We start from the raw sequence: 11,634 nt of genomic DNA, 5'->3' as shown, positions 1-11,634 counted from the left end.
CACTTACATTTTATGTAACTTGTATGCCTGAGTAATTACAGTGATTCCCTCTTCTTTTCTTATTATTGTCGACATACTACTGTTTCCATTCTTCTGGTCCCATCTCTTCTTTGTCCAGTTTTTACTCATTCTGATCAGCCAACCAGTGACTGGTTCCCCAGCTACTTTTTAGAAAATCACATGGAGCTTTGGTTTCTCCACTTTTTCTCTTCCCAAGTCTCAACTAACCTCTTCAGACATCACACTTTATGCCGGTCCCTCTGCCACATCAATATCCTCCAGAGAGTATTAATTTTTATCCTTAAATAATGTTCTAAATATTGCTCCATCATTCCAGTAATCCATTCTCTTCAATTTGAGTACGGGCATGGTAAGTTTTGGAGTCAAGGGTAAGATGCATCTCCAATGAGGTGTCCTGCCCAGTTACCATCAAAGAAGGTCAGGGCTTTGGAATCAGAACAACCTGAACTTGGGCACATGAAGTACTGGGCTGAGGTTCTCCAACACAGACATAGTGGGGTATTTAAGTGATATGCTGGCAACTGATTTGTATCCAGCCAGATAACATTGTGGAAGAAGTGGGTGATTGCATTCTGATGGTATGATCATTGCAGTCTCTTATCACTGCCACGTCTGGAAAGGCTGGTTTCCCTGATGATGATTTCAGTCTCTCCCTGACGAATAAATGTTTATCTCATTAACAAAATGTATAGTATATTTAATAATGATAAAATACAGGTTAAAAAAGGTGTATACACTGTGAACTTCATATTTATAAGAGAAAAAAAATAGAATAAATCTACTTATTCTCAAGTCCTAACTTTTCATAAACCTTTAAAGAAGGAAAAATTCAAAACATCTGGCATGAAGTCCCTTGTAAAAGTTCAGGAAAACATTTTCTCTGAGGTAGGTTAAGCGAGATTACAAGATTTAAGACAAGGATATAACGGTTAAAAATTTTATATCAGAAAATCAATGAAAATTTTACACACTTTATAACCTTCACTTGCTAAATTTTCAAGTGACCAACTAGCCTAACTTTAAGCTACACTAGGCTCTCAGCAGAAAGATAATAATTCAATTGATCTGCCCTATATCTGAAATCCCTCTAATTTTCAACTGTTTCTCTAACTGAAATTCATTCTCTTGTGCTTCCCTAAAATTTAAAACATAAGACAGCCGAAATTCTTGGCAAGTAATAGCGGGCTGCCAAAGGTGTAACCTAAATTCAATACAGTACATCCTAAACTACTCTAGGGTACTGTATCCTGAGCAATCTTTCAAGTGTCTGCAACTTTAAATCTGGAACTGATTACTATAAGTGTATCCTAGGGGGATATATACCCTAATATCCTACAGTAAAAAACTCCTAAACTTACTTGCTTACTGTCTCCTTGTATTGGGCGAGTAATTCTCTGGGTAATATGCATGTAGGCAACACTGTAATCACTATACGATACTGCTCTTGGTGAAATTTGGCTTTAGACTCTCAGGTTAGCCTACGATATAAACATGTATAAACTGCGGGCCTAAGTTACTTTAGGTCAGCTGCCATAATTGTAAATAATATAGGAAATATCAAAGCAGCATTGTCTAATTAGTTTAATCCAGTTTAACGCAAAAGTTCCCGTTTTGGACAGTGGACCCTGTCAGTAACAACGCCATTGGCTATAACACCTATTAAATCAATCAGTCCAGTCTTAGAAATTATGACAATAATATTCATGGTTATAAATATTCCTTGGACTATGGTTAATACAGTTATTACTGTACAGTATTACTGAGGCCTGGTACACCCTTGACATCTGGTCTGAGAACTCTCAGAGATCTTCCCAAAGTTATTTAATATATAATACATACTCTACTAATATAAAATTATGAGGACATGTCAGTTTCACGTAAAACAAAGTTAAAAGAGGGGTATAACTTACTTAGGTCTACAGGGTATCCTTAAAGTACAGTAAAATAAAGAATTTTGTATACACACGGACCTAGTGACACTCATGACAGCCAAGTTCCCAATGACACAAAGCTAATATTGTAACGCATGACTAAACACCAAAGTAATAATCACCTGAGGGAACATTAAGTAACCCAGCAAGCACAATGTAACTTAGGGTCATATTTAATGTAAACAATGAATGTTTACCATTATTAGACCAAGTTCTTTTGAGTTCTATTTCTTCTGGAGAATTTATGTTAGTAAAGCTATTTAATATTTCGCCTGACTCACTGTAATATGCAGCAAAGTCCATTTTGGGACCTTTTTCACATTTTTCCCGGTGATAGATATGGTATATATGTCTATGCAACGGCTAGGCTGGCTACACTAGTCTGGGCTGCTGATTTGTGGATTCCTATTTAATTTTCAGCTATTCCTAGTTTTACTAAAATGGAGATTTGAACATATGTTTAAAGCCCTCACAGAGGTAATTTACAGAGACTTTCCCTCAAGAGTTACCCACTCTGATAAAGAGTTCTATCTTGTGATTTGGGAAATGTTGACAGTGCTGTGTAGCCTCTGGGATTAGTTTTAGTTTTCCGCAAAGAAAACTTTTGAAATGGCTTTGTCTGTCAGCCGCCTTCTGATCTTAAAAACTACTGAGGCTAGAGGGCTGCAAATTGCTATGTTGATCATCCACCCTCCAATCATGAAACATATCAAGTTGCAGCCCTCTAGCCTCAGTAGTTTTTATTCTATTTAAAGTTAAAGTTAGCTATGATCATGTGTCTGGCAACACTATAGGCCAGGCCACCATCAGGCTGCAGCCCACACAGGTTTTATATGCTGTACAGAGAACTCGACTGCATCAAAGAAACTTCTGCGCACTTTTTATGTTTGATTTTGTAATGAAGAACCATCACAAAATGTATGATTTTCGTTCAAAACTTAGTTAAACATTTCCAAGACTTGTATCCATTTGTTAGAGAAAATACCAGTATGATTTACTTGTAGCCTAGCCTTGGTTTGACTGAATCAAATTCAGAGCATTGGACATCCCTCACAAGCAGCTACAGTTGATCTTGGCCCTGATATATACAAATCTTTGCCATTACCAGAATTGGTATAGGTCTGATAATGTAGAATATTATTTTGTCTAGTGATGCTCAGTACTTACCCATTGTTTCAGCATACCATAAGGTTTAATAATGTTGAAGATGGGTTCAATTCTAGGGTTAATATTACCTTTTATTTTTTGCGTTTGAATTTGGCAAGGGTATCATCTTGTGGGATAGCAATCAGTAATTTCTTATGAAAATTTTTTGAAATACATAAAGCTAAAAGTTTACTCAAAACAACTACCATCTTGCTAACTTCCCATCTATTTTTACCATTATTTTGGTGTAAAAATAAAGGAAACATTTTTTTTTTATATATTTTTTACCATTACCACAATTTTATTTTTAGCCTACTAACACGTAATACTAGAATAGCAGTTGAAAATGGCATTTTCTATGTAGTTAAGCCTAATAACAGATTTCACAACAGCTGCAGAAATGTATTATTTTTGGAGCCTACACAACAGAAAACCTGCATATTTTACAAGAAAAAATGAATAGACAAAAACAATTAGGTTAATATTAAAGCGAAGTTCCAAAACATAAAAAAAAAAAAGAGTATATAATCCTGAAGAAACTATGAAATATAAAGGGCGAGGTTCCAAAAACCTCTATTAAGACATACAAAGTATATAAACAAGAGAACAAGACAGAGATGAATAATTAAAAAAAATACTGGTAGGAATGTAGAATCTTCCTCTTTATGTATTAGGTCCTTATTTATATTCTACTTCAGCATAAACTTTTCACAAAATATAAATTGACAGCCCCAAATCTTTTACGCAACTTCACTTTCTCATTTCTCTTGACGACTACAGTTACAATATGCAAACTCAAATGGGATCATACTTGATAAAGAACTTTCCCTGAAAACCATGAGCTCTTATGAACTATCTTGTACTGTACCTACAAAAATAATATGGACATTATCACGAACCACTGTACATCTAATGTTAAAATATGAAAACTTTGATTCCGTTCACAGCACAAAAATGTATAGTACTTTACATCCCATACTCAAGTGGCCTTGATTCTTTTAAATATGAAGAAACAATGATGAGTGAACCAGTATGCAACGAAGAAAATTATATTGATGATTCTACAACTACATATAATAGCAGCCCCTTCTGGCTGAAATAAACTTGCCAATGGCTTCATTCGGGAAATGACACTTCATGCTGTTTCAGTATCAGATCTTTATCAAAATCTGTTGAAGACAAAGCTACTTACAACTACGAAAATGTTGACTGAACTATATTTTCCAATGTTGTTATGAAGAAACAACACCAGGATAGTAGTAACATCTAGTTCAGCATCAGTGTTCACTGAGGACAAAGTAATTTAATAACTACAAAAACAAATGCCCATTTCAATGGAACTCAACTATCTACAATCTAATACTACCAAAGAATCAGTGAAAAAACATGGACGACTATCTGCGTTCTCCTGTACAGTTTTGATGCAGCGTACTTCATTTTCAACCAGTATCTCAAAAGTAAACATCACAAGCATTTAAAAGGAAAGCAGTACATTGTTCTTTTAAGTAACTGTTCTGATACTAAACTTTTTGGTATATAACTGGAAAAACATTCGATAACTTTGTAATATTAAATCTTCTCTACAGTTTCAATAAAACTGCAATATTAGTCATTTTAAAATTTCTTAGTAGAGAGGGGATTGTTAACTTCCCATTTGCAATTAATTTTCTTGCATGACATTTTAGAAACTTTTGGTGGAACTCTGACAGCTCATTGCCTGGTCAGACCGGTTCTCTTGCAAGACAGGGGCAAAAACAAACTCTGCAGAGTCAGAGAAAGAGAAAAGTATAACATTAATATATATATACATATGATTCTTTAAAAATGAAATATAACCAGACCACTGAGTTACAAAATAATAGCTCACACAAGGCTGGTTTATGCAAATCAAATTTTATATCAATAAACTACAGGTTTTCAAAATCTGGAGAATGGATTATTTGAAAATAGCGAATTTTCACAAAGGAACTTGTCTAAGACTAATCATTTGCTGCAGACTGAAATTATATGTACATCAAATGAGGCAAGGATACTTCAAATTAATAAAGCAAAACAGAACTGTAAATGGGAGATGCTTTAGTGTGAAAAAGGTAAAAATCTAGAGTGCCCTAATTCATTATGATACAATGGGAGTTACATCTTATACTGAATTCCACATTCTATGCAAATGCAGCATTTTGCAATCAAAATGTCCTAGCCTTGACTTAAGGGACAATTCTTGTACTGCATAAGGAAAAACTATTGAGTTACAACTTATTATAAATTTACTAACATTACAACCTGAAAATGTTTAACATGACATATTTATTTCTGATGTTTTATTTTATGACTTTGTATCTGCTGTTAGTTAAACTGGCATTTTCTGTATTCAGGGACACATATCTCTCAAAAGATTCTGAGATGGATAAATTTCAATACAAGATGCATGTAACCCCAAGTAATCTGTAAAATATTTTCCATTCTAATGACTAAAATTGCAAATTCGAAACACAACAAATCTGTAAATCACTCTCTACTATTAAATACACTTTCTTTACCACCTGACACATTTTTTGTTAAAAAAATTCAACCTCAGCTACACATATCAAAGACTAGGGCTTACCTTTGTATTTGACAGAGGAGAGAGCCTGAGTAGATGCACTGTTGTGTCTTGAACTGGGCAGATTTATTTCCCAGGGAGAAGCAGAAGTAGGTTGAAGCTCCTGATCCTTGATGACAGGTGCTTGCTGATGATGGCTGCACTGCAAATGTTGAATACTTACTTTTGAAGGATGAACTTCGTGAGTCTGAAAACAACTATCAACTCCCTTGCCGAGATCCATTCCGCTTGTGCTTGGCTGAAAATACAATTGACACTTATTTCACAGGAAATGGATCTATATAAATTACCAAAAGCCTTAGTGCGACTGTCTGAATAATGAATACTGTATAGATATACATCATCTATTAAACAGGTGGATAATATCACCTGACACTTCAGCCACTCAATGCTGTTTTCTGCCAAGAAGTAGTTTAAGTTCCCATGATGATGCTGTAGCACAGGTAAGGGTCTAGCAGCCTCATCCCAGAATTCAACGGTGATAAACTTGCAGCATACCTTATGAGTCTCGTACGAGTGATAACTGACCGCAACAAGACAATTCTCGGTTTTATGCAATGAGTTCTATCCCTTCCCCTTCATCTTGAACTCATACCACTTACAATTCTAATCTGATCCAAGTCCTCATCTGGTTCTCTCCATCGATGATTTAGTCTGGTTAAGCTTAATTCATCAAACTAAATATATAATGAATAACAATCCCTATGTACTGACAACTCATACTATACCTGTCTCTGGATGAAAGTCCCCAAGGATGTGGCAGGATGCGAGACTGCCAAGTCCAAGTGAGAAAGTCTCGGAGAGGTATCTGTAGTCCTGGACAGCTTAACCTCCATTGGTGGAAATGCTACGCCTGATGTGGGCACCGCAGGATTGGGAAGTTGAGGATTCAATGTGGCCAGCCCGTGAGGTATCTTGTTTGTAATCATTTCGTCTATCACAGAAATCCCAATGCGTTTCCTCGCGGGGTCAAGACCAAACTGTAAGACAAAACTTGATGTCATAAATGGCACCTCACTGAATGAATCCCCTTACTTATTGTGTTATTACTGATCATTATTACTGCACAGCTACTTGGAGACCACAGCAAAAAACAGACAGTAAAATGAGAGAGAATAATGCAGAAAAGGTTCAAAAGAACATTACATACATAGAACCTTCATTGATACCAACATTATGCTACACAAGACACTGAAAGTGGTGGCCTAATATACAGCAATACAAAGCTAAAAGCTGAGCTAAAAATCCCTATACTTTTTTTAAGTCTGAACATAGAAGTTCTCAAATAAACAAAAAGTATGGCAATGTCAGTAATGGGCCTGCACTCACTATCTTTCAACTAATTGAAAGGTCTTGTAAAAAATTATATATAAACATGACCATGAACATGTACAAGTGGACAAAACTCACATTGGGCCTCTGGCACGACTGATTCTCAATCAATTTTTCATTCAGGAGTTCCTTCTCTCCTCGTATTCTCTGGAGTTCCTGCTGTATTCCTGACATTTAAAGGATAAATACTATCATAGAGCAGGACACAATAAAGATACTGAGGAGGCTTTTATTGACATATCTTGTCAGAATTTATTTATAATTCAAGTTATGTACTTATATGTTTATCTCATTTATTGATTTACTAATTTCTTTGTGTTCTGTTTGGCTTAAATATGAAAACAGTAATAATAAAAATAATTATAATAATGATAATAATAATAATAATAACAGTTTACTTTCAAGCTGCCTCCATAAAGCTTGGTTGTGACCTTCGAGAGTCCTAAGCTCCTGTTCGTAATAGCTCTGGGTGATTTTGATGCCTTCTTTGTATCGTTTCGAAACACTAGCCTGGAACCTATGTTCCTGTTCCATCTGAAAAGATATTTAAATGTTTGGTCAAGTTTGTTTGTTTCTCGTACATCCTCTCTGAACTCTACTAGGAGTGGTCAACGTTCGTACTGTGTTAGACAAAAAACAAAGTACTTTCAACCGAGTACTTATTGCAATGAAAACGTAATTACAGTACTTTCAACCGAGTACTTGTTGCAATGGAAAACGTAATTACGACAAACACACTCACAAGATGGACAAATGAGGGAAAGACGTCCATTCTTCTCTCGATTAGCTAAAAGATGAGATAATATTTACCTAAAAACATACACTTATTTCTTTACCTGGTAACTCCAAAAGCTGATGGCTCGGCGACTTATTTCAAGCGCGTGCTCCGGCGGAAGGCCCATCAGTGCCATCTGAAGAATACATAAAGTGAGTAATTACACTCACAAAATTATTGAAAAACTAATGATTACTTACAAAACATTACAAAATCATACAGTATCATCAATTTTTTTATCACTACAGTATTAACAATAAATGCTGTATATCAAACAGACTTTTTGATAATTTCAAGCAGTTCACTTCATGGAAGATATTTTGATAATTTCCTTTGCTTACGCATTCTGACATTCTATTGCATTTTATTTGTCCGTGAATATATTCACTGTATCATTACCAACTCGAGGCAACTGACTGTTATACACGAGTTGATTCTGCTACCACAAATAATAGTGCAGATATTCCAATCAATTACCATACCTAATGGTTCATAATAAAAGAATATCCCAATAAGAACAAAATAAGCAAAAATACTTACATTTCTAAAGTATTCTCGAGGATTTAGAGTCACTCTTACCAAGTTATTCTCTTCTGAGAGGAGGGTTCCGCAGGCTTGGCATTCACTTGAAGTCTGGGATAAATGATGGAAAGATTTTAGAAGCTCAGCATCTTGCTAAATATATACAGTATTATGATGTAACATATTTTTGATTTGGTAATGTTCAGACAAAAAATGAGTGAATTTTCTCCCATAGTATACCTTCTAATTGACAACTTCTGTGCTCTCGGGTGCATGATAATGTTAAATATCTATTGCAAAAGTTTCCAAGTATAGCTTAACATGAGTCCTTTCTAATGTCTGACTCATTTATGAACATTCTTTAGGTCTCCAACGTAAGTTAAATAAATAAAAAATCAAGACAAAAAGTACACTGTTCACATGTAGCACTAATCATATATACTTGTCTTCAACATTGTGTCACTGATTGTGTAACAAGAGGTTCAGGTACTTTTATAGTTATTAAAGCAGCAAACATTACTCAGTACGGGTATGTATCAAAAACACTCAATGAAAAATCACAAAATGATGGATGAATGAAGGTTGATGTAAAGAAAAGAATATAGAGCAGTGCAGTAACCAAGGACTTTTTAGTACTGGAAGGTACACAGGGACTAAAATTTTTCCTCTACTAACTGGACAGAGTCTAGAGGTATAAACGTGGGCTATTTTTTTCCTTTTAAAACTTTACCGCAATAACATGGCACCTTTGGGAATGGGGCATGCTGGCATACACTACACAACCCACCACAAGTACCTTTATGAGCAGACTTCCGTGGTCGTTGCAGAAGACATGAAAACAATTCGTGACCCAGGCTACACTTTCCAAAGCTCGACGGCATCCTCTGTAGTTGCAAGTCAGTGTCAATCTTCCTTCCTCCATACTAACGATGGCAGACAAAGCAATCAATTGAATTTTTTCAATAATCACTAGTGAATATATCGACAAGTTAGAAAGCAGTTTCAGAGTGAAATAAAAAAATAAAAATAAAATAAAAATAAAAATGTAAAGGTGAAAATAAAAATTACAGAGACAGTACATCCTAACCTAACCACACCTAAGGCATTGGTTCTAGCTTGACTAGAGAAATGTGGCAACAGGAATTAGTATAAGGATATAACCTACACTGGCTTTCCTTAACCCTTAACATAAACAATTACAAAACAGTCAGTAAAACCGAAGACTACCATCGCAGCCTGGTTTCTGCCGGTCACCTACTGGAATATTTACCCCCTTTTGTTTATATTTAAGACTTTTGTTTATGTTTATAATACTTACATTATTTTTTAAGTTTTTATGTTCGTCCCCAAGGGGCTGGTACTAAACAATGAGCCCCTTTTGCACGTAAACTGGTAGTAACTGAAAGTGAGAGGGAGCGGAAATAGTCTCCACTTTTACCAAACAGCCTAGTTGTGGTGGCTGAGTTATCATTAGGCCTAAACGACCATTTTAAACATGTTGCCCTTAGCCTAGTCTCGGAGATTTGCCGTTCAACAATATTTCCAAAGTGATCAAAGTTTTTTGATTGTGAAATCTAGCCCATGGTTTGTCTCATCCCTCGAAGGTCACAAATTGAGCCATAAGAAAGAATATAACAAATTAACCCGATAAGAATTGTACTGGAATTTGTAAAAAAGCAAAAAGTCATCTGGAATCTGACATTAGACTAGACTAGCCACTAATTATCTACACTAGGATTATTATTTCACCTTTTGTGAATAAATTAAGCTAATTTATCATAGATTTAGCCTAAATGATAAAAAATTGGGCAATTTTTTATGACTTTACGCTAATATACTATAGGTTAGGGACACCCTAACATAGGCTACATAGACCATTTAAATTAGCATTCAAAGCTTACCCCTTGTTGATACATAGCCTAGGCCTACCCTACCTTTATTTTTGACTTCCCGCAATAGAGGACCACATCAAAAATCACCGTAATTACGAATTAATAACGAAATAACGTCAAGTAAATGACAGGTCATCTAATTAATACCACAAAATATGCAACGTTTACCTTCCGATTCATAGACCTACCCTGCCTTATTTCTGACTTCTCCCCGAAGAGAAACCCCTCATAAATGATCAGGATTCATAAATAATTACAGAATGACGTCATTAGTGTAATTAATGAGAGGTTATTTGCGAAATAACACCGAAGATTGCCTTACCTCCCGAGCGGGTGGTCGCTGCAATGATGGCGGAATCACAAACCACAACTTAACCTCAACAGTCGTATTTTTAAAAGAAAAAACACATTTACATCATTAATTTCTATATTTAGTTAGATAATTGCATTAATTATGATATAATATGATAATAGGCCTCCTTACTTTTGTTATATGCCAAATAACAAGGTTTAAATGCCAGTTTATTATATGGTCGTATGTCACAGAGTTCCATTTTCCAGGTTACATTGTAGTAATTTCTTGTTGAATAATATATAATCCAAGTGATATTTTATATCTATTTGTTGCATAATTGTAAATTTAATCATATTAATTTAATTTTACGATAATTTTAATCATTAATCCGGTAATTTTGATAAAATTGGAGGTGTTTTATGGTAACGCAACTCGGTTTTAATTATAAGATTTACTTACAATGTCGATGAGATTTGTAAACATTAATTTTGTCATGATAATTTATGTCATTATTAGCTCCAATATGAAACGTCTTTTTCAAACTTGTTAAGCTACTCGTTTAGACTGCTTTAATCAGCAGATAACCATTGCAGCTAATTTAATTAATCTAACTTATTTTTAATTCATCAAAATTATTAATAAAAATGTACTGCAGTTAGTTCAACGCCTTGTAGTACACCAGCCATTACGTCGATTAATTCTTTCAAAAAAAACTTTCAATAATCGCTGTTCTGAGATGCTGCTTCGGTGTAAAGGGTACATTAAACCATATGTCTTTTAGACATTAAAATATTAGTTCAAGTCATACCTTCATAAGCACTGGATTTAAATTGCATATTATTGTTTTGTGGTATAGATACCAGGCATCATTATGGTTTAGAGGTGCCCAGGTGCAAGTGCACCAACGAAGAGTTTTCAGTTGAATTCCTGTGATAAAGGAGGCTTTGTGCACCTGACTCTTTTTGTCATTCACTTCTCAATTACAACTTGACTTTCCAGGTGTTTTTCATATGTTACTAGAAGTATAAATACCGTTGTTAGGCTTTCAGTATCAATAAATTGCATGAATTCATGTTACTTCTTGTGTATTGTAATTTATGTATGGAGTCGTTGAGGGTAAC

At 34.9% G+C, this 11,634-nt stretch overlaps 1 protein-coding gene across 1 annotated transcript; it reads right to left on the bottom strand.

The window, feature by feature from the left end:
* Positions 1-3,166: 3,166 nt before the first annotated feature.
* Positions 3,167-10,720, bottom strand: LOC136825371 (E3 ubiquitin-protein ligase CCNB1IP1-like). Its single transcript, XM_067081644.1, has 10 exons — positions 10,703-10,720; positions 10,542-10,558; positions 9,123-9,254; positions 8,345-8,437; positions 7,866-7,940; positions 7,428-7,563; positions 7,108-7,196; positions 6,426-6,677; positions 5,701-5,935; positions 3,167-4,859 (listed from the first exon to the last, which is right to left on the bottom strand). The coding sequence occupies exons 3-10, from the start codon at positions 9,246-9,248 to the stop codon at positions 4,780-4,782; spliced, it is 1,086 nt and encodes a 361-aa protein (XP_066937745.1). The 5' UTR covers positions 9,249-9,254; positions 10,542-10,558; positions 10,703-10,720; the 3' UTR covers positions 3,167-4,779.
* Positions 10,721-11,634: the final 914 nt, after the last annotated feature.

The sequence above is a fragment of the Macrobrachium rosenbergii genome, chromosome 37 (assembly GCF_040412425.1).
Source record: "Macrobrachium rosenbergii isolate ZJJX-2024 chromosome 37, ASM4041242v1, whole genome shotgun sequence".
NCBI lineage: Eukaryota > Metazoa > Arthropoda > Malacostraca > Decapoda > Palaemonidae > Macrobrachium > Macrobrachium rosenbergii.
The sequence above is the reverse complement of the archived record's forward strand: the minus strand, read 5'-3'. Positions and strand labels throughout refer to the sequence as shown.